Source organism: Oncorhynchus mykiss, chromosome 10 (genome assembly GCF_013265735.2).
Source record: "Oncorhynchus mykiss isolate Arlee chromosome 10, USDA_OmykA_1.1, whole genome shotgun sequence".
NCBI classification, from domain to species: domain Eukaryota; kingdom Metazoa; phylum Chordata; class Actinopteri; order Salmoniformes; family Salmonidae; genus Oncorhynchus; species Oncorhynchus mykiss.
Genome location: NC_048574.1, coordinates 22,153,745 through 22,179,600, shown reverse-complemented (window position 1 = coordinate 22,179,600; position 25,856 = coordinate 22,153,745). Strand labels below are relative to the sequence as shown.

At 40.2% G+C, this 25,856-nt stretch overlaps 1 protein-coding gene across 5 annotated transcripts in view; it reads right to left on the bottom strand.

Annotated features, from left to right (window-relative positions):
- The window catches only part of ntm (neurotrimin), a 428,776-nt gene that overhangs the window by 24,269 nt on the left and 378,651 nt on the right, over positions 1 to 25,856 (bottom strand). For all 5 annotated transcript variants that reach the window (XM_036989913.1, XM_036989911.1, XM_036989912.1 and 2 more), the window contains one exon: positions 15,858 to 15,983. In XM_036989913.1, the coding sequence (XP_036845808.1) occupies positions 15,858 to 15,983 (126 nt within the window). The remainder of the gene's footprint in view (positions 1 to 15,857; positions 15,984 to 25,856) is intronic.

Below are 25,856 nucleotides of genomic sequence, written 5' to 3'. Positions count from 1 at the left end.
CCAGTTCATCCTGATATACTTTAATTACTATTTTATGTTTTAGTAAAGGGGCAATCTGTGACTAGTACATCCATTTTTGGACTTCTAAATTAATGATATATGTCCAATGATACATGAAGAATATAACTTGCCTCATAAGCTTAGTTGAACTGTTGTACTCCATCAGAGCCAAAGTGAAAGCTTATTTTAATCCAATGTTTGTTTACATTAATATTGTTTACAAACACGTTATATCGTCAAAACATGGTTAATACTATAATTTTGAGGTCATTGGTGGTCATTTCTTTCATCCATAGCTCTGTCTATGAATTTGGAGGTGGTTACATTTCTCCAGCCCTATCCCCCAGCTTTTTATCAAAACAGTGGCAGGGATGACATTTGGTTATTGCTTTAACTGCATATTCAGAGAACAAAAATTCCTTTGTTTTTACAGCTCTTTCTTTTTTGTGTACATTGTACACACATTTAACATACAGTGCATTCAGAAAGTATTCAGACCCCTTGACTTTGTCCACATTTTGTTACGTTACAGCTTTATTGTAAAATTGATTAAATCGTATTTTTCCTTCATCAATCTACATGCAATACCCTATAATGGAAAAGCAAAAACTGTTTTTTAGAAATGGTTCCTAATTTAAAATTTAAAATAAACTAAATACCACATTTATATAAGTAGTCAGACCTTTACTCTGTTGCAACTTTGTCAGCAATTACAGCCTCAAATTTTCTTGGGTATGACGCTACAAGCTTGGCACACCTGTATTTCTCCCAGTTTCTCCCATTCTTCTCTGCAGATCCTCTCAAGCTCTGTCGGGGTGGATGGAGACAGTTCAGAGATGTTTGTTCGGGTTCTGGCTGGGCCACTCAAGGAAATTCAGAGACTTGTCTCGAAGCCAGTCCTGCGTTGTCTTGGCTGTGTGCTTAGGGTCGTTGTCCTGTTGAAAGGTGAACCTTCGCTACAGCATGATGCTGCCAACACCATGCTTCACCGTAGGGATGGTGCCAGGTTTCCTCCAGACGAAACGCTTGACATTCAGGCCAAAAATTTTCAATCTTGGTTCCATCAGACTCGAAATTGAGCTCAAGTGCATCCTGTTTCCATTGACCATCCTTCAGATGTTTCTACAACTTGATTGGAGTTTACCTGTGCTAAATTCAATTGATTGGACGTGATTTGTAAAAAAGACATACCTGTCGATGTAAGGTCCCACAGTTGATAGTGCATGTCAGAGCCAAAACCAAGGAATTGCTCCGTAGACCAATCAGGCCTTTATGGTAGAGGGGCCAGACAGAAGCCACTCCTCAATAAAAGGCACAAAAACCGCTTGGAGTTTGCTAAAAGGCCCCTAAAGACTAAGACCATGAGAAACAAAACAAGATTCTCTGGTCTGATGAAACTAAGACTGAACTCTTTGGCCTGAATGCCAAGTGTCACATCTGGAGGAAACCTGACACCATCCCTATGGTGAAGCATGGTGGTGGCAGCAACATGCTGTGGGGATGTTTTTCAGTGGCAGAGACTGGGAGACTAGTCAGGATCGAGGGAAAGATGAATAGAGCAAAGTACAGAGAGATCCTTGATGAAAACCTGCTCCAGAGCACTCATGACCTCAGACTGGGGCTAAGGTTCATCTTCCAACAGAACAACAACCCTAAGTACACAGCCAAGACAATGCAGGAGTGGCTTTGGGACAAATCTCTGAATGTCCTTGAGTGACCCAGGCAGAGCCTGGACTTGAACCCGATTGAACATCTATGGAGAGACCTGAAAATCGCTATATGCCTAACTGGCATATACTGTATAAGCACCGGATGAGTTTCAAGTTTGGGGAAGATCCTTTTCACCATAAAAATGCACCACCATTATAATAAAAGCATTACATGCATGATTGCATTTGTGCTCACTTTTGATAATGTTTTTTTCCACTTATGGAACATTTGCACTTATAGCCTATTACCATGCGTGCATAGCTGCACTCATAAATGTGAAGAAATAGCCTAATAGTTTATCAACACTTTAAGCTAAACATTCTGATCTGTTGCATCAGCCACATTGGCACATTTTTTATGCTAGTGGTTGTATTAATTGGGATCTTATCACATGCCACAACTGTCACAGACGGTTTGGAATATTTATTTCTAAAACAGAATAGGTTGACTTTTTTACTATGGCGGATAGTAGATTGATATAGGCTAGTGATTTTGCTGCTTGTTAGGCCTACTCATCTTGTTGGCTGATGAAAAGTAAATGTGGACAGTTCATCCAATATCGTCAATATCATCAATATGCACCTCGGAATTGGATAAGGATGCGATGTCGGTCTTAACTTGTAGCCTGTGAGAAAGACCCCATCATGTGACGGAGAGCCGTGTGAGTGAGAGACGCTTCACATTGAGCAGCACACACTCGGGGAGAAGGGCACAACGCAGCACTCTAGGCCGCAAAAGGCATGGATTTTTTTAAAGGGTGCATTACGGCCACAAAGGGGATGTGGCCGTGAAAATCGAGGCATTATCAAGTGCTTGTCAAATTGTAAATGAGACTTTTGGAGTGCGTACAGCCTGCGCAAAAAAACTAAGCAGAACTCATGCCTTTCAAGCGACTTTTTTCAAATCATCACTAGTCTCGTCATGCAGCCTTACAATGTATTAAAAATCAAAACGTAAAGCCCAGCTTTTATAGAACAACTGAAGTTACACTAATATTTCTAATTTAAGCATATAGGAATCCTTATTTCTTTGTTAAACGCTCAACACGTGCACACTCCCTCAAATTGTTTGAAGAAAATAATATTTTATTCAGCTTTGAGCAATTGTATTCTTCATACAACAAAATAATAAAATCTTGTCTGCTAAATTAACTAGTATAGCCCATAGCCATTTGGCACAGCCACATCAGGACAACTCAGAGTAAGTCATTATTTTCTTCTTAAATAGACTACATTTTCTTCATATCCAGCTTCTTCAGAACTGTCTTAAATAAATTGATTTATTGTGAAGGTGTAGTCTATATAACATGGATTTATTATACTTTTTAATTAAATGTGGAAATGTGTTTATGTTAATTAACGGTCAACTACCGACAGTTATTTGCCTGACAATCACCAGTTGACAAAATTTTGTGACCACCACAGCCCTAGTCATACCCAAGAAGAATCGAGGCTGTAATCGCTGCCCAAGGTGCTTCAAGAAAGTACTGAGTAACGGGTCTGAATACTTATGTAAATGTGATATCGTTTTTAATTTTTAATACATTTGCAATAGTTTCTACAAACCTGCTTTTGCTTAGTCATTGTGGGCTATTGTGTGTAGATTGATGAGGGAAAATAACAATTTATTACATTTTAGAATAAATCTGTAACGTAACAAAATGTGTAAAAAGTCAAGAGGTCTGAATACTTTCCGAATGCACTGTACATTACATCTGGATAGATAGAACTTAAACACATACAGTATATAGTGTTTTCAGTCATAATGATTATACATCTCCCTTTCTGTGATAAATAAAAGCTACATGGTTATTATCCCCATTATGCAATTGCTTGAACATATTTTACATGAATCAGCGCACACACACACACACACACACGCGCACGCACACAAAAACATTTAAAACTGATTCCCCTCTTATAGGCAATTTTGATGAATTGAATCTAAGTCCCGAGCTTGGCAAATGAGGGCGTAATCTAGCAGAAGACTCCAAGGAGCTCTCGCTAACATTCAATTACAAAGTTAGCTCAGCTGAGGAGTCCAACCATCGGCACACTCCATTAATGGACGCACTTGTTTGAGAGCTGCTCCAGCTCATATTGAATGGGATTTTAATGCAGAATACAGTATGTTTTTGTTATAAACATAATACTCCCTCTGTTGCTTTCATAGGCTAGTGATTGGACTGTTCAAGAGAATAACTGAATAAGCAGCTTTTCCTAATTAGCGAGAGTATCTTCTTCTATTCCCAGCTGGAATGACAAACTCCCCACATGTAAATAGGAGACAGGTTTTGAACATCCAGCTGTGGACCTATTCAATCGCCCTAATTATTTAACCATTTGAAAAATAAATGCACACGTCATGATCACCGCCGTAAACTTTTAATGCGGCAAATATCAATTTGGAATGGAAATTGATTTGCGTAAATTGGCATCACGTGATTTGGTTTATTTATCTTGTAATAAGCACAATCTGTTTTTGTCTGGTATTGTTTAGTGCGGGCGGGTATTTCTGTTCTTCATTAACCTACTTAACATATCAGCAGTCTGTTTGGTCGTTTGTCATTGAGCCACTGCACACTTTCTTTTCATTAGATCCCAATGAGAGTATCTTCTAAATAATTGAAATATTGTATCTTGAAATGAAAAGACAGGTTCATAAGTGCATAATAATTAACTCAGACCCATGTGTGTGCTGTTGCCATCTCTTCTATTTTTAACATACGTAAGGGTTGACAACCATGGAAGAGTTGGCTACAGTACATATAATATGGGAGTAGGCTACAAAAGCTTGTGCAGACATACAGTGCCTTGCGAAAAAATTTCAGTCTCTCGATGTGCAAAACTGATAGAGACATACCCCAAGCGAATTACAGCTGTAATCGCAGCAAAAGGTGGCGCTACAAAGTATTAACTTAAGGGGGCTGAATAATTTTGCACGCCCAATTTTTCAGTTTTTGATTTGTTAAAAAAGTTTGAAATATCCAATAAATGTCGTTCCACTTCATGATTGTGTCCCACTTGTTGTTGATTCTTCACAAAAAAATACAGTTTTATATCTTTATGTTTGAAGCCTGAAATGTGGCAAAAGGTCGCAAAGTTCAAGGGGGGCGAATACTTTCGCAAGGCACAGTGCACTTCCTTGGGGTATATACGTGAGCTTCACAGAGTGTGAGAGTGTTTACTTTGTGTTTTTCCTTATCTGCCTCTGAAACTACAGGGGCAAAGTTCACCTTAGTGCCAACCAGGGCTTTGCACAGACCTATCAAGGAGCAGGTGCTCAAAATGAAAATGCCCCTAAAGACATGCTTGACATCGGGAAAAGAGGGTAGGCTATCAGCTGATAATTTATGTTGATTATTGATGTAAATCTACTAGTTAGCTAGCTCAATATATACTGTGTATTTTTTTTACTGATTGTGGTTCATTTTAAAATGCTCTTTAATAATAACTTCATAATATAGCCTAACATTCATAATCTTCCAACTCAAGATATATGGCTGGCTAGTGGCTTGTGTGAATATTTTCATATTATGGCGGTTAGCTAGAGTCTAGTGGTATTCAACTCCTACCCTACGAGGTCTGGAGCCTGCTTTTTTTCTGTTCTACCTGATAATTAATTGATCCCACGTCTAAATAAGTCCCTGATTAGAGAGGAACAATGAAAAAAACGCAATGGAACTGGCTATGAGGTCCAGAGTTGAGTTTGAGGGGTCTAGACTACTGTATATCTGTGTTCAGTGCTTCATTTGTAAATTGGGAGATGCCAACCAAAAGTGAGTGAGAGGTGACATTGGGAGCTCTTAGGTACCGGAACACATGAGATTAAGACAAAAAAGCTTTAATAAAACATTGCATGCATATAATCACATTTGTTTAGTGGCATAGAACAGTATAATATAGGCACTTACAGAAGTTGCACACATGGGACCATTTTTAGTAGCCTAGGGTCTGATGTTTTTTGCCCTTTTACAAACAAATTTCATGCAATTCTACATGACTTGAGACTTTGGGAGAATATTTTTAAATAACGCATAAATTATCAAAATACAGGCTACTTTGAGATCAATAAAAACTGAGATCAATAAAAATGACCTAATCTTGAATCTGTGTTTTCCTGCGATTGTATTTGAAATATTGCAAATGGCCTGTTTTGTCTGCATGCTGTTCACTGACAGATTTGCCAGGTGTTACCAATTGTAAGCTATGCCTTGTTATTGGGCTACACAACCCACAGCTAGACAATATTTTTAAAGAAGCCATTGATCCTCTGTGGCTAAATTAGTGGTTTACTCATGTGTTGTAGATTATACTGAATTATTTAATTTCTTTCTGAACAGGCAGCAGTAATCCTATAATTTTTTACAAATTTATCAGAGGTGCTGCAGCACCCTTCCAGCTATGATTCTATAAGGAAATAAATGATGAAGCGCGTGATAAGCTAAATGATAAATGATAAGCTACCAGCCAACCAGACCGAATATTAATGATGTAAATCAAGTGTTAATCAAATGTTATGCCACTGTTTGCAAATTCGCAAATGGTATGATATGTTACGAATTCAAATTTGTAGTGGCCAACATTAGCTATGTGACTAATGCTAACGTTAGCTAGCTGTCTAACGTTAGCTAGGCTCGAGGCAAGGGGTTAGAGTTAAGGTCTGGAAGACCCAGCCACGACCCATCTTCAATGCTCTTACTGAGGGAAGGAGGTTGTTGGCCAAGATCTCGCGATACATGGCCCCATCCATCCTCCACTCAATACGGTGCAGTCATCCTGTCCCCTTTGCAGAAAAGCATCCCCAAATAATTATGTTTCCACCTCCATGCTTCCCGGTTGGGATGGTGTTCTTGGGGTTGTACACATCCTTTTTCTTCCTCCAAACACAGTGAGTGGAGTTTAGACCAAAAAGCTCTATTTTTGTCTCATCAGACCACATAACCTTCTCCCATTCCTCCTCTGGATCATCCAGATGGTCATTGGCAAACTTCAGACGGGCCTGGACATGCACTGGCTTGAGCAGGGGGACCTTGCGTGCGCTGCAGGATTTTAATCCATGACGGCGTAGTGTGTTACTAATGATTTTCTTTGAGACTGTGGTCCCAGCTCTCTTCAGGTCATTGACTAGGTCCTGCCGTGTAGTTCTGGGCTGATCCCTCACCTTCCTCATGATCATTGATGCCCCACGAGGTGAGATCTTGCATGGAGCCCCAGACCGAGGGTGATTGACCGTCATCTTGAACTTCATCCATTTTCTAATAATTGGGCCAACTGTTGTTGCCTTCTCACCAAGCTGCTTGCCTATTGTCCTGTAGCCCATCCCAGCCTTGTGTAGGTCTAAAATTTTATCCCTGATGTCCTTACACAGCTGTCTGGTCTTGGCCATTGTGGAGAGGTTGGAGTCTGTTTGATTGAGTGTGTGGACAGGTGTCTTTTATGTAGGTAACGAGTTCAAACAGGTGCAGTTAATACAGGTAATGAGTGGAGAACAGGAGGGCTTCTTAAAGAAAAACTAATAGGTCTGTGAGAGCCGGAATTCTTACTGGTTGGTAGGTGATCAAATACTTATGTCATGCAATAAAATGCAAATGAATTACTTAAAAATCATACAATTTGATTTTCTGGATTTTTATTTTAGATTCCGTCTCTCACAGTTGAAGTGTACCTATGATAAAAATTACAGACCTCTACATGCTTTGTAAGTAGGAAAACCTGCAAAATTGGCAGTGTATCAAATACTTGTTCTCCCCACTGTAGATGTGTATGTGTATATATATATATATACACACGTGTGGGTGTGTGTGTATAATATATATATATCACACATACACACACATATGTGTATATATATATACACACACAAACACACACACACACACACACACACACACACACACACACACACACACACACACACACACACACACACACACACACACACACACACATACATACATACATACATACATACATATATCTATATATACACACAGTGCCTTGCGAAAGTATTCGGCCCCCTTGAACTTTGCGACCTTTTGCCACATTTCAGGCTTCAAACATAAAGATATAAAACTGTATTTTTTTTATGAAGAATCAACAACAAGTGGGACACAATCATGAAGTGGAACGACATTTATTGGATATTTCAAACTTTTTTATTAACAAATCAAAAACTGAAAAATTGGGCGTGCAAAATTATTCAGCCCCTTTACTTTCAGTGCAGCAAACTCTCTCCAGAAGTTCAGTGAGGATCTCTGAATGAACCAATGTTGACCTAAATGACTAATGATGATAAATACAATCCACCTGTGTGTAATCAAGTCTCCGTATAAATGCACCTGCACTGTGATAGTCTCAGAGGTCCGTTAAAAGCGCAGAGAGCATCATGAAGAACAAGGAACACACCTGGCAGGTCCGAGATACTGTTGTGAAGAAGTTTAAAGCCGGATTTGGATACAAAAAGATTTCCCAAGCTTTAAACATCCCAAGGAGCACTGTGCAAGCGATAATATTGAAATGGAAGGAGTATCAGACCACTGCAAATCTACCAAGACCTGGCCGTCCCTCTAAACTTTCAGCTCATACAAGGAGAAGACTGATCAGAGATGCAGCCAAGAGGCCCATGATCACTCTGGATGAACTGCAGAGATCTACAGCTGAGGTGGGAGACTCTGTCCATAGGACAACAATCAGTCGTATATTGCACAAATCTGGCCTTTATGGAAGAGTGGCAAGACGAAAGCCATTTCTTAAAGATATCCATAAAAAGTGTTGTTTAAAGTTTGCCACAAGCCACCTGGGAGACACACCAAACATGTGGAAGAAGGTGCTCTGGTCAAATGAAACCAAAATTGAACTTTTTGGCAACAATGCAAAACGTTATGTTTGACGTAAAAGCACCACAGCTCATCACCACGAACACACCATCCCCACTGTCAAACATGGTGGTGGCAGCATCATGGTTTGGGCCTGCTTTTCTTCAGCAGGGACAGGGAAGATGGTTAAAATTGATGGGAAGATGGATGGAGCCAAATACAGGACCATTCTGGAAGAAAACCTGATGGAGTCTGCAAAAGACCTGAGACTGGGACGGAGATTTGTCTTCCAACAAGACAATGATCCAAAACATAAAGCAAAATCTACAATGGAATGTTTTAAAAATAAACATATCCAGGTGTTAGAATGGCCAAGTCAAAGTCCAGACCTGAATCCAATCGAGAATCTGTGGAAAGAACTGAAAACTGCTGTTCACAAATGCTCTCCATCCAACCTCACTGAGCTCTAGCTGTTTTGCAAGGAGGAATGGGAAAAAAATTCAGTCTCTCGATGTGCAAAACTGATAGAGACATACCCCAAGCGACTTACAGCTGTAATCGCAGCAAAAGGTGGCGCTACAAAGTATTAAGTTAAGGGGCTGAATAATTTTGCACACCCAATTTTTCAGTTTTTGATTTGTTAAAAAAGTTTGAAATATCCAATAAATGTCGTTCCACTTCATGATTGTGTCCCACTTGTTGCTGATTCTTCACAAAAAAATACAGTTTTATATCTTTACGTTTGAAGCCTGAAATGTGGCAAAAGGTCGCAAAGTTCAAGGGGGCCGAATACTTTCGCAAGGCACTGTATATAGTTGCCCCATATGCTGAGAACTTGTTGGCTGCTTTTCCTTCACTCTGAAGTCCAACTCATCCCAAACCATCTCAATTAGGTTGAGTTAGGGTGATTGTGGAGGCCAGGTCATCTGATGCAGCACTCCATCACTCTCCTTTTTCAAATAGCCTTTATACAGCCTGGAGGTATGTTGGGTCATTGTCCTGTTGAAGAACAATTGATAGTCCCACTAACCGCAAACCAGATGGGATGGAGTATCGCTGAAGAATGCTGTGGTAGCCATGCTGGTTAAGTTTGCCTTGAATTCTAAATAAATCACAGTGTCACCAGCAAAGCACCCTCACACCTCCTCCTCCATGCATCACAGTGGGAACCATACATGCAGAGATTATCCGTTCACCTACTCTGCGTCTCACAAAGTCATGGCGGTTGGAACCAAAAATCTCAAATTGGAACTCATCAGACCAAAGGACAGATTTTCCACTGTTCAAAATGTCCATTGCTCGTGTTGCTTGCCCTTTAATGGTGGTTTCTTTGTAGCAATTTGACCATGAAGGGCTGTAATCTGAGACTGGTAACTCTAATTAACTTATCCTCTGCAGTAGAGGTAACTCTGGGTCTTCCTTTGCTGTGGTGGTCCTCATGAGAGCCAGTTTCATCATAGCGCTTGATGGTTTTTGTGACTGCACTTAAAGAAACTTTCAAAGTTTTTGACATTTTCCAGGTTGATTGACCTTTATGTCTTTAAGTAATCTCATTTCTCTTTGCTTATTTGAGCTGGTCTTGCCATAATATGGACTTGGTCTTTTACCAAATAGGGCTATCTTCTGTATACCACCCTTAACTTGTCACAACACAACTGATTGGCTCAAATGCATCAAGGAAAGCAATTCCACAAATTAACTTTTAACAAGGCACACCTGTTTATTGAAATGCATTCCAGGTGACTACCTCATGAAGCTGGTTGAGAGAATGCCAAGAGTGCATCAAGGCAAAGGGCGTCTACTTTTAACTTCTTAAGGCTAGTGAGCGGTATTTTCACATCCAGATGAAAAGCGTGCCCAAAGTAAACTGCCTGCTACTCAGGCCCAGAAGCTAGGTTATGCGTATTATTAGTAGATGTTGATAGAGAACACTCTGAAGTTTCTAAAACTGTTTTAATGATGTCTGTGAGTATAACATAACTTATTTGGCAGGCAAAACCCAGAGGACAAACCATCCAGGAAAAACATTTTTGAGGTCACTCTCTTTTCAATGGGTTTTCTATGGGGATCTAAGGCACTTGCTTGCAGTTTCTATCGCTTCCACTAGATGTCAACAGTCTTTAGAAATTGGTTGATGTTTTTCCTTTGTGTAATGAAGAAGTAGGGCAGTTCAGAATGAGGGTCGAGTGAAGTGTACTGTTTGTTAGAGGCGCGAGACCTGAAAGCACGCTCCACTTTGTATTGAACACAGTTTAACCCGTCTTAAATTTGATCTATTATTTACGTAAAAAAAGACCTAAAAGTTGTATAAGGAAAGTTGTTTGAAATGTTTGGAACAAGTTTACAGGTAACCTAGATATTTGGTTGTCATGTTGCGTGAGTTGGAACCGGTGTTCTTCTGGATCAAACGCGCCAAATAAATGGAAATTTTGGATATAACGACAGAATTTATCAAACAAAAGGACCGTTTGTGATGTTTATGGGACATTTGAGTGCCAACAAAAGAAGATCTTCAAAGGTAAGGCATGAATTATATTGTTATTTCTGAGTTTTGTGTCACGCCCGGCGGGTTGAAATATGAATGTCATGTGTTTGTTTGGTGGGGTGCTATCATCAGATAATTGCATGGTTTTCTTTCGCCGTAAAGCCTTTTTGAAATCTGACACATTGGCTGGATTAACAACAACTGTAGCTTTAATTTGGTGTATTGCATGTGTGATTTTGTTAAATCTGGCATTCAGTTGTCTCTGTGCTTCAATATGAAACAAAGCAGAAACCTCCAAAGGCCCCATCTCCACTGTTTAACCTCTTAGAGCTCTAGGGGCGCTATTTCATTTTTGGATAAAAAACGTTCCCGTTTTAAGCGCGATATTTTGTCACGAAAAGATGCTCGACTATGCATATTCTTGACAGTTTTGGAAAGAAAACACTCTGAAGTTTCAGAATCTGCAAAGATTTTGTCTGTAAGTGCCCCAGAACTCATTCTACAGGCGAAACCAAGATGATGCATCACCCAGGAATTAGCAGAATTTCTGAAGCTCTGTTTTCCATTCTCTCCTTATATGGCTGTGATTGCGCAAGGAATGAGCCTACACTTTCTGTCGTTCGCCCAAGGTCTTAGCAGCATTGTGACGTATTTGTAGGCATATCATTGGAAGATTGGCCATAAGAGACTACATTTTCCAGAGGTCCGCCCGGTGTCCTTTGTCTAAATTTGTGCGTAATCTTCAGGTGCAGGCATTTTCTCCTGGGATTCAGGAGAGAAAGCATGTTTCCAAGAACGATGTATCAATGAAGAGATATGTGAAAAACACCTTGAGGATTGATTCTAAACAACGTTTGCCATGTTTTCAGTCGATATTATGGAGTTAATTTGGAAAAAAGTTTGTGTTTTGAGGACTGAATTTATGGATTTTTTTTGGTAGCCAAATGTGATGTATAAAACGGAGCTATTTCTAATACACAAGGAATCTTTTTGGAAAAACTGAGCATCTGCTATCTAACTGAGAGTATCCTCATTGAAAACATCAGAAGTTCTTCAAAGGTAAATGATTTTATTTGAAGGCTTTTATGTTTTTGTTAATGTTGCGTGCTGGATGCTAACGCTAATGCTAACGCTAAATGCTAACGCGAAATGCTAACTCTAGCTAGCTACTTTTACACAAATGATTGTTTTCCTATGGTTGAGAAGCATATTTTGAAAATCTGAGATGACAGTGTTGTTTACAAAAGGCTAAGCTTGAGAGATGGCATATTTATTTCATTTCATTTGCGATTTTCATAAATAGTTAACGTTGTGTTATGCTAATGAGCTTGCTGATAGATTTACACAATCCTGGATACAGGGTTTTTTTCATAGCTAAACGTGACGCAGAAAACGGAGCGATTTGTCCTAAACAAATAATCTTTCAGGAAAAACTGAACATTTGCTATCTGAGAGTCTCCTCATTGAAAACATCTGAAGTTCTTCAAAGGTAAATGATTTTTTTGAATGCTTTTCTGTTTTTTTGTGTAAATGTTGCCAGCTGAATGCTAATGCTAAATGCTACGTTAGCCATCAATACTGTTACACAAATGCTTGTTTTGCAATGGTTGAGAAGCATATTTTGAAAATCTGAGATGACAGTGTTGTTAACAAAAGGCTAAGCTTGAGAGCTAGCATATTTATTTCATTTCATTTGCGATTTTCATGAATAGTTAACGTTGCGTTATGGTAATGAGCTTGAGTCTGTATTCACGAACCCGGATCCGGGATGGGGAGATCAGAAAGGTTAAATTAAGTTACGAGCAATCGCTTGTGCCCTGAAAGGATAAAAAAAAAAAAGGTTTTTTGAATGCACATAAACATAAATTGTGCATTTGAAAGCCCATTTTGAAAGAGCAAGCATTCTGTGCTTCTTTGTTCTCCCCAATAAAGAAATTAAACATTGGGCCATGGCAAAGGCACCCTATAAAAATTACAAATGTATTATCAAGTCTGTGATTGCTCTTGGCCAAGTTTGAATAGCATCATCAAAATTGATTTAAAATAAATAATTTGTTGTTGAACATGCATTACTTTGTGACGAAGTTAAAAAAGGCTAAGATGCCTAAAGCATTCTCAAATGCACTAACTATCATTCTCTTATTGTGTTCATCAATGGCACTAGCTAACACTCACTGTTTCTCTTTGACGGGTACAGATGTATTGTCATGCTGCAACAGGAAAGGGCCTTCCCCAAACTGTTGCCACAAAGCGTCTAGAATGTAATTAAGATTTCACTTCACTGGAACTAAGGGGCCTAGCCCAAACCATGAAAAACCAAGCGTTCTCCTGGCATCCACAAAACCCACATTCGTCCGTCAGACTGCCAGATGGTGAAACGTGATTCATCAATCCAGCCGATGCTTGGCATTGTGCATGGTGATCTTAGGCTTGTGTGCAGTTGCTCAGCCATTTCATGAACCTCCAGACTAACAGTTCTTATGCGGACGTTGCTTTCAGTGTTGCAACCGAGGACAGACGATTTTTACATGACAACATACTTCAGCACTCGGTGGTCCTGTTCTGTGAGCTTGTGTGGTCTACCACTTCGCTGCTGAGCCGTTGTTGCTACTAAACCTTTCCACTTCACAATAACAACACTTACAGATGACCAGGGCAGCTCTAGCAGGGCAGAAATTTGACAAACTGACTTGTTGGAAAGGTGGCATCCTATGATGGTGCCATGTTGAAAGTCACTGAGGTCTTCAGTAAGGCCACTCTACTGCCAATGTTTGTCTATGGAGATTGCATGGCTGTGTGCTGAATTTTATACACCTGTCAGCATCAGGTGTGGCTGATATAGCAGAGTCCACTCATTTGAAGGGGTGTCCACATACTTTTGTATATATAGTGTAGCTACTGCATACAGTAGAGAAGACCTACACCAGGGTGGAACTCATGGGAACGGGGTTGCCAAATCAAAAAACCTAAATGTTTTCAAAATTCCACCCAACAACCACAGATACAAAACATAAAATGTGTCTCTGAGATAACAGCCGTAAAGGGTTCAAATTAACTATATTTACCTCCATACTCACCCCTCTAATAGGCTGCATACACATCAACCTCTAACTACCAAATGACAAAACTCAGACTAAAGGCTTGTTTCAGCACTTTCTCCATTCTATACATGCTGACACTGAAGGAGGCGGTAATTGCGTAAATGTTCATATGTCTTCAATGTATTCAGGGGGTACTGGCGCAACAAGTGACAGTGGCTCTTTTTTAGCCACCCGGGCTGCAATTATGGCTCCTCTGAAGACACCCGCTGTGTGTGGCAAATGGAGACCCATCAAAGCAATTCCTCACTTATCTCCTAAAATACATGGCCAGTCACATCCTTGTCGTATTAACATTTCAATTCCGCAATCCTTGTAGCGACACAAAAGGAGAGAGAGAGGGGAGGAAACTGTCACACAATTGTCTCCACGTGAAATGTAGCGCATTAAATGCAAGCATCATCTTACCTGATTAAGTGAAGTAGAGAAATATAGATAGGGAGACAGGCAGACAAACATGTGGTTTCCCCTCCCCTTGATGAGATAGCGGTATGTGTGAGCACAGTTCTCCAAACCCACTCGGTAAACATATACTCAGACATCCCCAACTGTGGCACGTTTGTCTTTGCAACAACGCCTCATACTGTAATGTATTCAGTCACTCACTCGCCTCCAAAACATTTACATCTTTCCAATTATCCTAATTAATTATCCCAAATGCATTGACAGCAATTTATTTCTATACATATCATTAGTGGTTAATGGTGATTAGGGAAAAGGTAGTAGACAGATAATGAGCTACTTAGAAAGGAGAAGGATACAGTTCACCAAGTGTCATTGGGGCTACCTAAAGTCATGGTGACAAAATGGGGGTAAAGAGAGAGAGCTGGTGAATGAGAGAACGAGTGTGAGAAAGATAGAGCTAGAGAAAGATAGATAATAAAAGATCCCAGACATTTTCCATAGAACATAAAGCTTATTTCTCTCAAATTTTGTGCACACATTTGTTTACATCCCTGTTATTGAGCAAGATTGCCAAGATAATCCATCCACCTGACAGGTATGGCATTAAACAACATGATCATTACACAGGTGCACCTTGTGCTTGCGACAATGAAAGGCCACTATAAAATGTGTAGTTTTGTCACACAACACAATACTACAGATATCTCAAGTTTTGAGTGAGTGTGCAATTGACATGCTGAGTGCAGAAATGTCCAAAAGAGCCATTGCCAGAGACTTGAATGTTCATTTCTCTACCATAAGCCACCTCCAACATTGTTTTAGAGAATTTGGCCATATGTCCAACCGGCTTCCAACAACCGCAGACCACGTGTAACCACACCAGCCCAGGATCTCCACATCCGGCTTCTTCACCTGCGGGATTGTCTGAGACCAGCCACCCGGACAGCTGATGAAACTGTGGGTTTGCACAACCAAATAATTTATGCACAAACTGTCTCAGGAAAGCTCATTTGCGTGCTACTTGTCCACACCAGGGTCTTTATGTGACTGCAGTTCGGGTAAAAAACGACTTCAGTTTACAAATGCTCACCTACGATGGCCACTGGCACGCTGGAGTAGTGTGCTCTTCGCGGCTAAATCCTGGTTTCAACTGTACTGGGCAGATGGCAGACAGACAGCGTGTATGGCGTTCTGTGGGCGAGCGGTTTGCTGATGCAAACGTTGTTAACAGAGTTTCCTATGGTGGTGGTGGGGTTATGGTATGGGCAGGCATAAGCTACGGACAAACACTATTGTATTTTATTGATGACCATTTGAATGCACAGAGAGACTGGTGTCTTACCTGAGGGAGAGAGGAGTTTCCAGGTAAACGAGGGTTCTGGTTTGCCACTGGCTTGGCACATCAGCGTGACGTTGGAGCCTTCGTTGACCACGATGCCCTTCGACAGGTTGATGATTGTGGGGGGCACTGCAAAACACAGAGAAAATTACACTCGTTTGCTATTTGTTTCTGTTTGAGCATTTTAACCAAAAAGTATTGTAGTAACTTTGTTACTCAGAATTTGGATTTAAAGATAAATATGACAATATTATTGAAATATAAAATACTGTAATTATGACAGTTGCGAGGAACGCATTCCATTGAATCTCATATCAAGCTAGTGCTGAAATAACTACATCAGAGCATTTCCTATAACCTATAAGCAAGCCTCTGTAAAGTGAAGGAATGCACAGAAAAAGGTAACCTTTCCTGACATTACTGTTTACCCTTAAAGGCATTCACTGCTGGTACAGTGGACTGAACAAAGGCCAGAGCTATTCAACCACAACCTCAATCAAAATGTTACTGTGTCACAGGAGTTATTCCAACTTGAAGGAAGATAGTGTATTAAATAGGCCTCAGTTTGCTGTTTGGGCCATGGGTGCAACTTAGGGCCATCGTAGACTGCTCACCATCATTACAGTCAGAAAAGTTAAGCTAGAACCAGGCCTACTCAAGTTGAGGGGTAAGAAGAAAGAAACAAGTACACTAAATACTACTATGTTTAATGAAGCAATTTCTACCCATCATAAATATATGCTTTTATACACAAAATAGTATGTGGCACAGACACAGCAAACCATTGCTGCAAACCACAGCTGTGATCTGAAGATACGAAAAGCATGACCTTGATCGTTGCTGAATGCAGATCCAAAGCAACGAGAAACAGCCAGCAACTATCAGGAGTGTCTTACAAGAACACACATATCTCAGCTTTTACTTTGCACCTGCTCTCCACTCAAAAGCACTGAAATTTTAACCTTAAAGACTCGGAAACCAGTCGTTCAAATGAAAAGATTTTCGAAAAGCAGAAGCACCAGGAAAAACCGAAAAACGGTCAAAGTGTGAAAGGGAGCATGTTGAGCTGCTATACTAGAAGGTATGTTCTGAAATTAAGCAAGCCTTACAATTTCTTCCACTTCTGTCCCTCTGGACCTGCCACCAGCTGCAAATCATAAGCGAATTAGCCATGAACATCGTCCAATACAGTGCTTTTCACTGCCACTAGGCATACTTCCTTATACTGTACATCCGGCATAACTGCATTTGAATAAGACATGGAAATATAGTGATATTGTAAGCTACATTGAAATGAGGCACTGTGCGTGGCCAAGGAATAAGTATGTTCCACATCTTTCCTTGAGGAAGTATCATGTCGGACTACCAAATAGAATGTCCCCCACATGTGACGCTTTTCATCTCTCCAGCAAGTGTCTGCCAAACCAAAGAGAGGTGTTTTGACATCAACGGACACGTTTGGTTTCCTCCGTCTCTTTCTTCCTTTTTAACTTTCAAGGATTTCTATTTCCAAGAAGACGAAGACAAGTAAAAAAAAAAAAAAAGAATTAATTTCGAGAGGATCCTTGTGTAATTGGTTTTCTGTTCAGTATCTGAAAAATGCAAACGAGACAATTCACCTCGTGGCTGATGTATTGATTGCCTTTGAACACAATTTGAGAAGAGTGCAGTGCAAGGCCTAATCCTTGTCTTTGTGGAACCCTTGCAGAACACGAAAAGGAAACAGTCAGCACAAATATACATGTAACACAATCATATTATTTAGGGAGCCACTGGGAATAGAATGGACTACACTGTGTAAGCACGTGCCACTCCCTAAAATGCTGAAACCCCATTTAGAATTTGATGGCAATTTGAGAACTAAATGTGTGTCAAATGTCACCTGGAGACCTGCCGCTTTAGTCGACAAGCCAGACGAAGAACTAAAGCGTAGGTGACTCTTCACTGAGTCTCCCCTTCCCCTAGACACACACCAACACATACTGTATACCCACAGAGAGGATGAAGGACAGGGTCATCCACAGTTGAAATCAGTCTTATGTACTGTAGTAACATTGGAAATGGTGTTTTTTACAATGGATAAAAGTAGACAGAGCTACAAAATGGTATATAATACAATGCATTTTTTAGGAACAATGGGAAGGTAATTCTGCTTTGAAAGGTGATAAACTTGTTAACTCACTTTTGAGAAAATGGTCTTTGAATAGTTTTATACCTACTGGAGAGCTCTCCTTTGTCTACACCCATTCAGCATTGTTCACACCCTCTTAAACCAGCCCCACCCATTTTTTTTAAGCATTCACGTGAGGTCATGTGCTAAACAGTGAGTAGATTAAAAAGTCCAGATAAACATATTTCATAAATATTAGATGATGCTTACCCAGACACACTTATCTAAATTGATGGGTCATGTGTCTGGGGGTTATAGCATTTATTTCACATCTTGCCAAGTGGCTGGGTCTCCACAGAAGGTGTAAACAGTACAGCTAAATGGTTACTTGCATAGTAGCAATATCAGAAAGTGTCAATATCAATAAAATATAATATACATATGTACAAGAACAATATCAGTGATAGATGAGGTAGATATATAAAAAATAAAATAGTAAGCAGCAACGTGTCAAATCAAATGTTATTGGTCACGTACACGTGTTCAGCAGATGGTATTGCGGGTGTAACAAAATGCTTGTTTCTAGCTCCGACAGTGCAGTAATATCTAACAAGTAATATCTAACAATTTCACAACATGTACCCAATACACACAAATCAAAGTAAAGGAATGGAATTAAGAATATATAAATAGATGGATGAGCAATGTCAGAGCGGTATAGACTAAGATACAGTACAATAGAATACAGTATATACATATGAGATGAGTAATGCAAAATATGTAAACATTGTTAAAGTGACTGGTGTTCCATTTATTAAAGTGGCCAGAGATTTCAAGTCTATGTACAGTATATAGGCAGCAGACTCTAATGTGCTAGTGATGGTCTAATGTGCTAGTGATGGCAAATGTGCTAGTGATGGTCTAATGGCATGTGTGTTAGGAGCAGTGGCGATCCATCATCCATGTCAGGTGGGGGTTTTGAGCACCACACTTTTAGATAAAAAGTAATTAGAATTTTTTTGGGGGGAGGGGTCTTGCCTGTTTTGCTTGTTATTTTGGCATTAATACATGTCACATATCAGTTTGCAAACAATGCAAAAAACAAAAATATCATTGAGTTAATGACGCTGCATACAAATATGGTCTCTTTTTTTGCTTTCTTGAGTAAGGCAGCTCCAAAATGCAGGTGTTTCAGCCTAGCTCAGTGCTTTCTGTGGTGGTGGGGCTAGCCAGCAGAAAATACAGAGCCTGATTGGCTCAGCTATCTGTCATCCCCAATTCTAAGATTAGGGCTCGAAAATGTTTGCCCCGTGGGTTCTGCCATAGAGTTATATTAGAAATGCCCATCCAAGAAGGCTCAAGGTCATTGGACACATAAAATTACATCAAATCACGTTCTATCTACAGTATCTTTGATTGGACTGATCATGTCAACGTCTTACTTTCAAAGTAAGAGCTAGCAGTCATCATCAGTTGTCATCAAGTCGACAATCTACTGGCAAATCCTTCTTAATCCTTGTCATATGAATAGAAATGATGAAGGGAAATTATATATAAAATGTATCGGCGCTCATCAGCCATTGTACATAAAGATTACACAACAAATTGGAAATCGCAAATTCAACAATGAGTCGTTTGGAAGGAATCAGTGGCTAACTGCAAGTGTTGCAAAGAAACCACTAACGTTAGCCTGTCTTTTGTTTAGACATGTGGCTAGCTAGATAAACAACAAACCATAGAGTACTAGCAAGTCAAACCGATTGTCATAGCTAGCTAAAGTTAGTTAGCTAGCTAACATTAGTCTATAACTAAACAATGCGAAATGGCATTCTGAGATAACATTAATACACAAAGATCATAAACATAATGTTAGCTAGCGAGCCAGCCATCTAACATCAGCTAGCTAACTAAAAGTAAGCTTTAACTTGCAATGAAAACAAACTTCCTGACAAAATTAGAAACGTAATATCTGAAACTGTAGCTAGACTCTTACCTGTATACATGGATGAATGCTTCACGGCAGACTGCAACCCCTGCCATTAAATAAGACATGTTGTTTCCGTTTTGCATGTACAACTTGCTTGGGCCGTTGTTGTGTCAAGTCACTCTGCACACGGTCAGTGTGAACCAATGCCATAAGAATCATTTTAAGCTTTAGCCCCCACCCAAACTCTGACCATTTTACTCGCCCTAGCAGAGCTGATTAAGCTGTTTTCATGTTACCCAGAGCATTCGTGACTATAACTGTGCTCCTGGCAACAATTTAATGACACTTTTTGCCAACGTTTACTGACACCTGCCAATATTCAACCGGTACTGAGCATACGTAAATTCATCAGTTATTCTGCGCTCTGGTACACTCAGACGAGAGTGCTCTGAAAGCTGTTGCAGTGACATTCTATTGAAATGGATACTTGCATACTGTAGTCTTTTGTTAAATTTAATTACATGATACATTTTTAAAAGACAGGATTACCCTACACATACTGACCAGCTCAAATAGACAGAAGCATGCTATATTGCAGACCAATCCAAACTCATCTCTTGGCATGTCCTTCCCACTCATCATCTCAGCTAATCATGGCAAGCGGGAAGGTTGATGTTTTTTAACCAACTAGGCTCGTAATTTAACAAATGTATTTGTATTTACAGATGCCAAACAGGTTTGTTATTAAGGCACATGTTGGCATTTCTGCCCCCCCAAAAACATTTTGATAAAAATAAAAAGTTTAGGTTCAAACGGCTCTCGTGTGAAGTAGTGACCCATGACATACGCCTAGTTTCCTGAAACGGGTCACTAATAGTATGTAGTATATACTCATTAAGTATGTAGTATGCAGTATGTTAGCATGGGTATTCGAACATAGCTTGCGTTTTGGTTCACTTGTGCTGTAGTAGTTAATCAAATTAGGGGTGTAAGTATTCTTTAGTTGAAGAACGGAATGCGAGTAGTCATGTCACTGTTGAATTTAATCTGACTGCTCTTATTGTTTAACATGGCATGGCTCCATTCAATTTATTTTTTTATAAAAAAATGTACCCCTTTTTCTCCCTAACTTCGTGGTATCCAATTGGTAGTTACAGTCTTGTCTCGTCACTGCAACTCCCGTACGGACTCGGCAGAAGCGAAGGTTGAGAGCCGTGCGTCCTCCGATACACAACCCAACTAAGCCGCACTACTTCTTGACACAATGCTCAATTAACCCAGAAGCCAGCCGCACCAACGTGTCGGAGGAAACACCGTGCACTTGGCGACCTTGTCAGCGTACACTGCACCCGGCCTGCCATAGGAGTCGCTAATGCGCAATGGGACAAGGACATCCCTGCCGGCCAAACCCTCCCCTAACCCAGACGATGCTGGGCCAATTGCGCGCCGCCCCATGGGTCTCCCAGTTGAGGCCGGCTACGACAGAGCCTGGACTCGAACCCAGAATCTCTAGTGGCACAGCTAGCACTGCAAAGCAGTGCCAAAGACCACTAGGCAGCTCGGGAGGCCCGCATTCAATTTCTAATCCTAGTCTGTGCAGGTAATGTGTTAATATTTAATAGAAACTGATATTCCAACTGAAATCCTCATATCAAACAGACCAAAGTCTACATGGAATTGACATCTCCTCTGCCAATAACACAGTCTTTAGTCTAAACCCAGTTGATACTGTCAAATTGGTATACTACCGTTTCATGACTGTCCTGATCAGGTCTGGTTACAGGAGACCACAACCCTACAGATTATCTCTCAACCCCAACAGAGGAGGAGAGATCTAGGGGTCTGAAGATGAGGGGGTTTTATGACCTCTCACACCCCTGGTAAATCTCAGGCCACAGACAAATTCCTTTGTCCTGTTACTATGGAGAACCAGCCTCAGAACATTAACATGAAATAAAGGGACTTTGGAACATTGGTTTCTGTCAGCCATAATGGTGGTCATGACGATAGATGGAATATGAAAATGTATGTCATTTTTGTTTTGTTATTAAAAGGTTAATAGATTACGTTATTACGAAAACATTGTAATGTGAAGAGTTTTCCTAGAATATGTTTGAAGTTTATACATTGTACGTTGTATGGAAAATACCCAAATCAAAGAGAATGTTTTGGGGAATATGAAATGTTAAGTTAGTTGTCTAAAATTGGATTTGAATAAAATCTAGACCTTGCCTCATTAACTTGGTACGCCCAGACAATTGCCCTAAAGGCGGTTACGCCCACTTCTGACCCAAGGGTATAAAACCTGTGAGAAAATAATTCACAGGGAAGACTACGTGACCCAAGCTGCAGCCAAGGTCTAAAAAGTCAACGAACCCAGAACGCAATGCAAGTTTGAAGACAAAGAAATCCTTTTCTACCCAAGCTACGGATGAGTAGCTGTGTCTAAGCGGGTGAATTCAAGTCGAACCACCTAGCCTCCATCTCCCATCGAATTGTGGTATCTAAAGGGTTTCATTCCTATGCTGTGAGCTCTGAGCTACAGAGCGGTCTGTCCTCAGAAGACCCCTTCCAGAGCAAAGGGTGAGGGAACAGACTCCTAAGCCAAAAGGACACTGACATCGGAAGGACGATCAGAGAGGTGCGCCGAAGTAGTGCGCCATCGAGCAGCCGGAACGGTCCACACAGAGAATCCTCGGAGATCATCCCCACGTAATTACATCATTATATTCTGACCCATAAGAGCGGCAGTTTGGGGCAAGGCTAGGGTTAGAATAGCATAGCTGACATTCACCCAAATGTATATTTCTCTCGTGTACTTTCTTTTTTCTCTCTCTCTTTGAAATCCCCATTTTGGGTAACACGCGCCATTGTGTATTGGCCCATTATATATTATTAGTTCTAATCAATAGCCTATAATGTGTTTTGTCTATGTGTATCTTTTATCATCATTTTAGCTTTTTTAGTAAATAAATATTCAACTAAGATTTGTGTGGTACAAACTCATTGGTGAGACCCGGGTCCATGCAGATTCATGGGCTATACGACGTTCAGAACGAGATTGGTAGAGGTAACTGGTTAATTAGCGGCTGTTGTAAAATTGATATTCTTTGAGTTAATTTGGGAAATAGAAACTCAATAAAAACTAGTTTTCCCATGGTGCCCCAGGTTAATTAGTTAATAATTGCTTGATTCAGTTAATCACGCAATTAGAAACGTTAATCATTCGATGAACAACAGTCATCACACTAACTAATACAACGCCACGACAACCGTATACAAATGGCTGTATTTTCTAGACTTTGCATGTCAGTCAGGCAAGGAAAACTAAAATCTTTGGGTGTTGTCCAGGCAGGAAATGGCACATCATCTGAAGATATGAGAGTTTTTGTGATAAAAAAGTTTGTATTTACCTGATTTGTTTGATATTAACAGTTAATGATTATATACTTATCAAATAGTAAGACATATATGTTCTGTTAAATGCTGTGTTTCTATAAAGAGATGGTTTCCACTCTAGCTTCCTGCAGTTAGTCTGGGCATATGGACAAGGAAATGGGTTTTTGCTAGAGATAGCTTGAACTGACAATGACTTTGTGATAAAAACCTAAAGCCGGCATTCTATAGACAAGATGTGGTCTGTGTGACCCGAGATAGCCTGAAAGAATTTAGAACAATCCCTCATTAAATAAAGATGATTGTTGGAAGAAATGACAGTCTCTCTCAGTATGAATTTCTACAACATTATCAAGTCCACCAACAGAGAACACAACTGGAGGCTGCTGTAACAAAGACAACCCAGACTCTTGCCCTCTACAACCGTGTAACCTAAATTTGACTATATCTAAAATATGTATCTCATATTTGTATTCACTGTACCCCCTCCATTGTGTGATAATCTACCCCTCTGTGTGTTACAGTTATAATGACCTGAGGGGTTTTACCAGCGGCAGCCATTTAGATGATGCGTTTCAAATAATTGTTATAAACAATATACACTGAATTCGGAAAGTATTCCGACTCCTTGACTTTTTACACAATCTACACACAATACCCCATGATGACAAAGGAAAAACATGTTTTTTAGAAATGTTTGCAAATGTATTAAAAATAAAAAACAGAAATATCACATTTAAGTATGTATTCAGACCCTTTACTCAATAGTTTGTTGAAGCACCTTTGGCAGCGATTACAGCCTCAAGTCTTGTGTATGACGCAACAAGCTTGTCACATCTGTAATTGAAGAGTTTCTCCCATTCTTGTCTGCAGATACTCTCAAGTGCTGTCAGGTTGGATGAGGAGCGTCGTGCACAGCTATTTTCAGGTCTCTCCAGAGATGTTCGATCGGGCTGAAGTCCGGGCTGTGGCTGGACCAAAAGGACATTCAGAGGCTTATCCCTAAGCCACTCCTGCTTTGTCTTGGATGTGTGCTTAGGGTCGTTGTCCTGTTGGAAGGTAAACCTTCCCCTTTTTTTATTTAATCAATTTTAGAATAAGACTAACGTAACAAAAGTTGGAAAAGGTCCAGGTTTCCGAATACACTGTAGCTCTATCAATGGTTTACTTCGAATAGTAAGTGAGCGTCAACATTCATGATAATGATCTCCTTATTTCGATGAATCAACCATAAGCAGCTCTTAATATTTGGGAAGCTTACATACAAATTTAGCTAAAGACGTGCATCTTGAATTCATTTAATAATTTAAATTAAAAGGACAGAAAGAAATAAAGTCCCCATTTGTTAATCACTAAAACATCCTCAAGCATCATTCAAAATATAGGCCTATTTAACGGTAGTCATCCAATTGATTTTTCTATCTTTACCAACCATATTTCTACGCATGTGAATAACCAGCCGAGTGCAGAAAAATACCTTTCAAAGCCAATAAAGTGCTTACTGTGAGGGGCTTTCTTTTTATATTGTACAGTCTGTCACATGGCCAATAAAGAGATCGGTCTGTGTGTCCCAAATGGCAATCTATTCCCTACATAGTGCACTACTTTTGATCAGAGCCCTTTGAGCCCTGGTCAAAAGTGTTGCACTATGTAGGGGATAGGTTGTCATTTGAGACACAGCCTGTGTATGTGTTACCACCAGATTGGAATTCTCCAACCTTTATGAGGTAAAGCATGTTAAATTGCTTTTTAATAGAGCTGTACCTTCCCTTCACTTTTGAAGGAGGATTTCAGAGCTTCAAAGGATTCTTAAGTCAACAGGCTGCTATGCTGAATCAAAATTATTTGCTTCATTGCTGGCTGGTTGCAAAGGCCCTTATATATTCTTAAACCTAGAATCCCAGCTGCTTTACCATTGGAAGATTACAGAAGATGGAGATTCTCCCCTTTATGACTGCACGTTTGGTGGTGTGTGTGGTCTGTGGGATTGTGATCTGTTATTAAATGAAGGCCTTACCTGAACAAGGCCCTGTGATAAATATTCAACCTTCCTAAGTTCGCCCATGTCACCCTGCTCCTCCGCAGACTTCTCTGGCTTCCAGTCGAAGCTCGCATTATCTTTAAGACCCTGGTGCTTGCCTACGGAGCAGCAAGGGGAACTGCCCCTCCTTACCTTCAGCTTATGCTCAAACCCTACATCCCAACCCGGCATTTACATCCCACCCCTACGGGAGGGCAGCTCCCACTCAGACCAGGCCAAGCTCTTCTCTGTCTTGGTACCCCAATGTTGGAACAAGCTTCCCCCTAAAGTCAGCACAGGGTAGTCCCTGCCCAAATTACAAAAACGTCCCGAAACCATACCTCTTTGAAGAGTATCTTAAATAACAACTCTCAAGACCCCCCACCACTCCCTTTCCCGTAAAAAAAATAAAGGCATTTCTTCTTTCTCACTAGCACAGACTTCGCTGATAAATACTTTGTTGAGGGAAAATGTACTTGATACGACTGTGATGTGTTGTTGCCTCACGTAGCTATCTTAAGATGAATGTACTAATTGTTAGTCACTCTG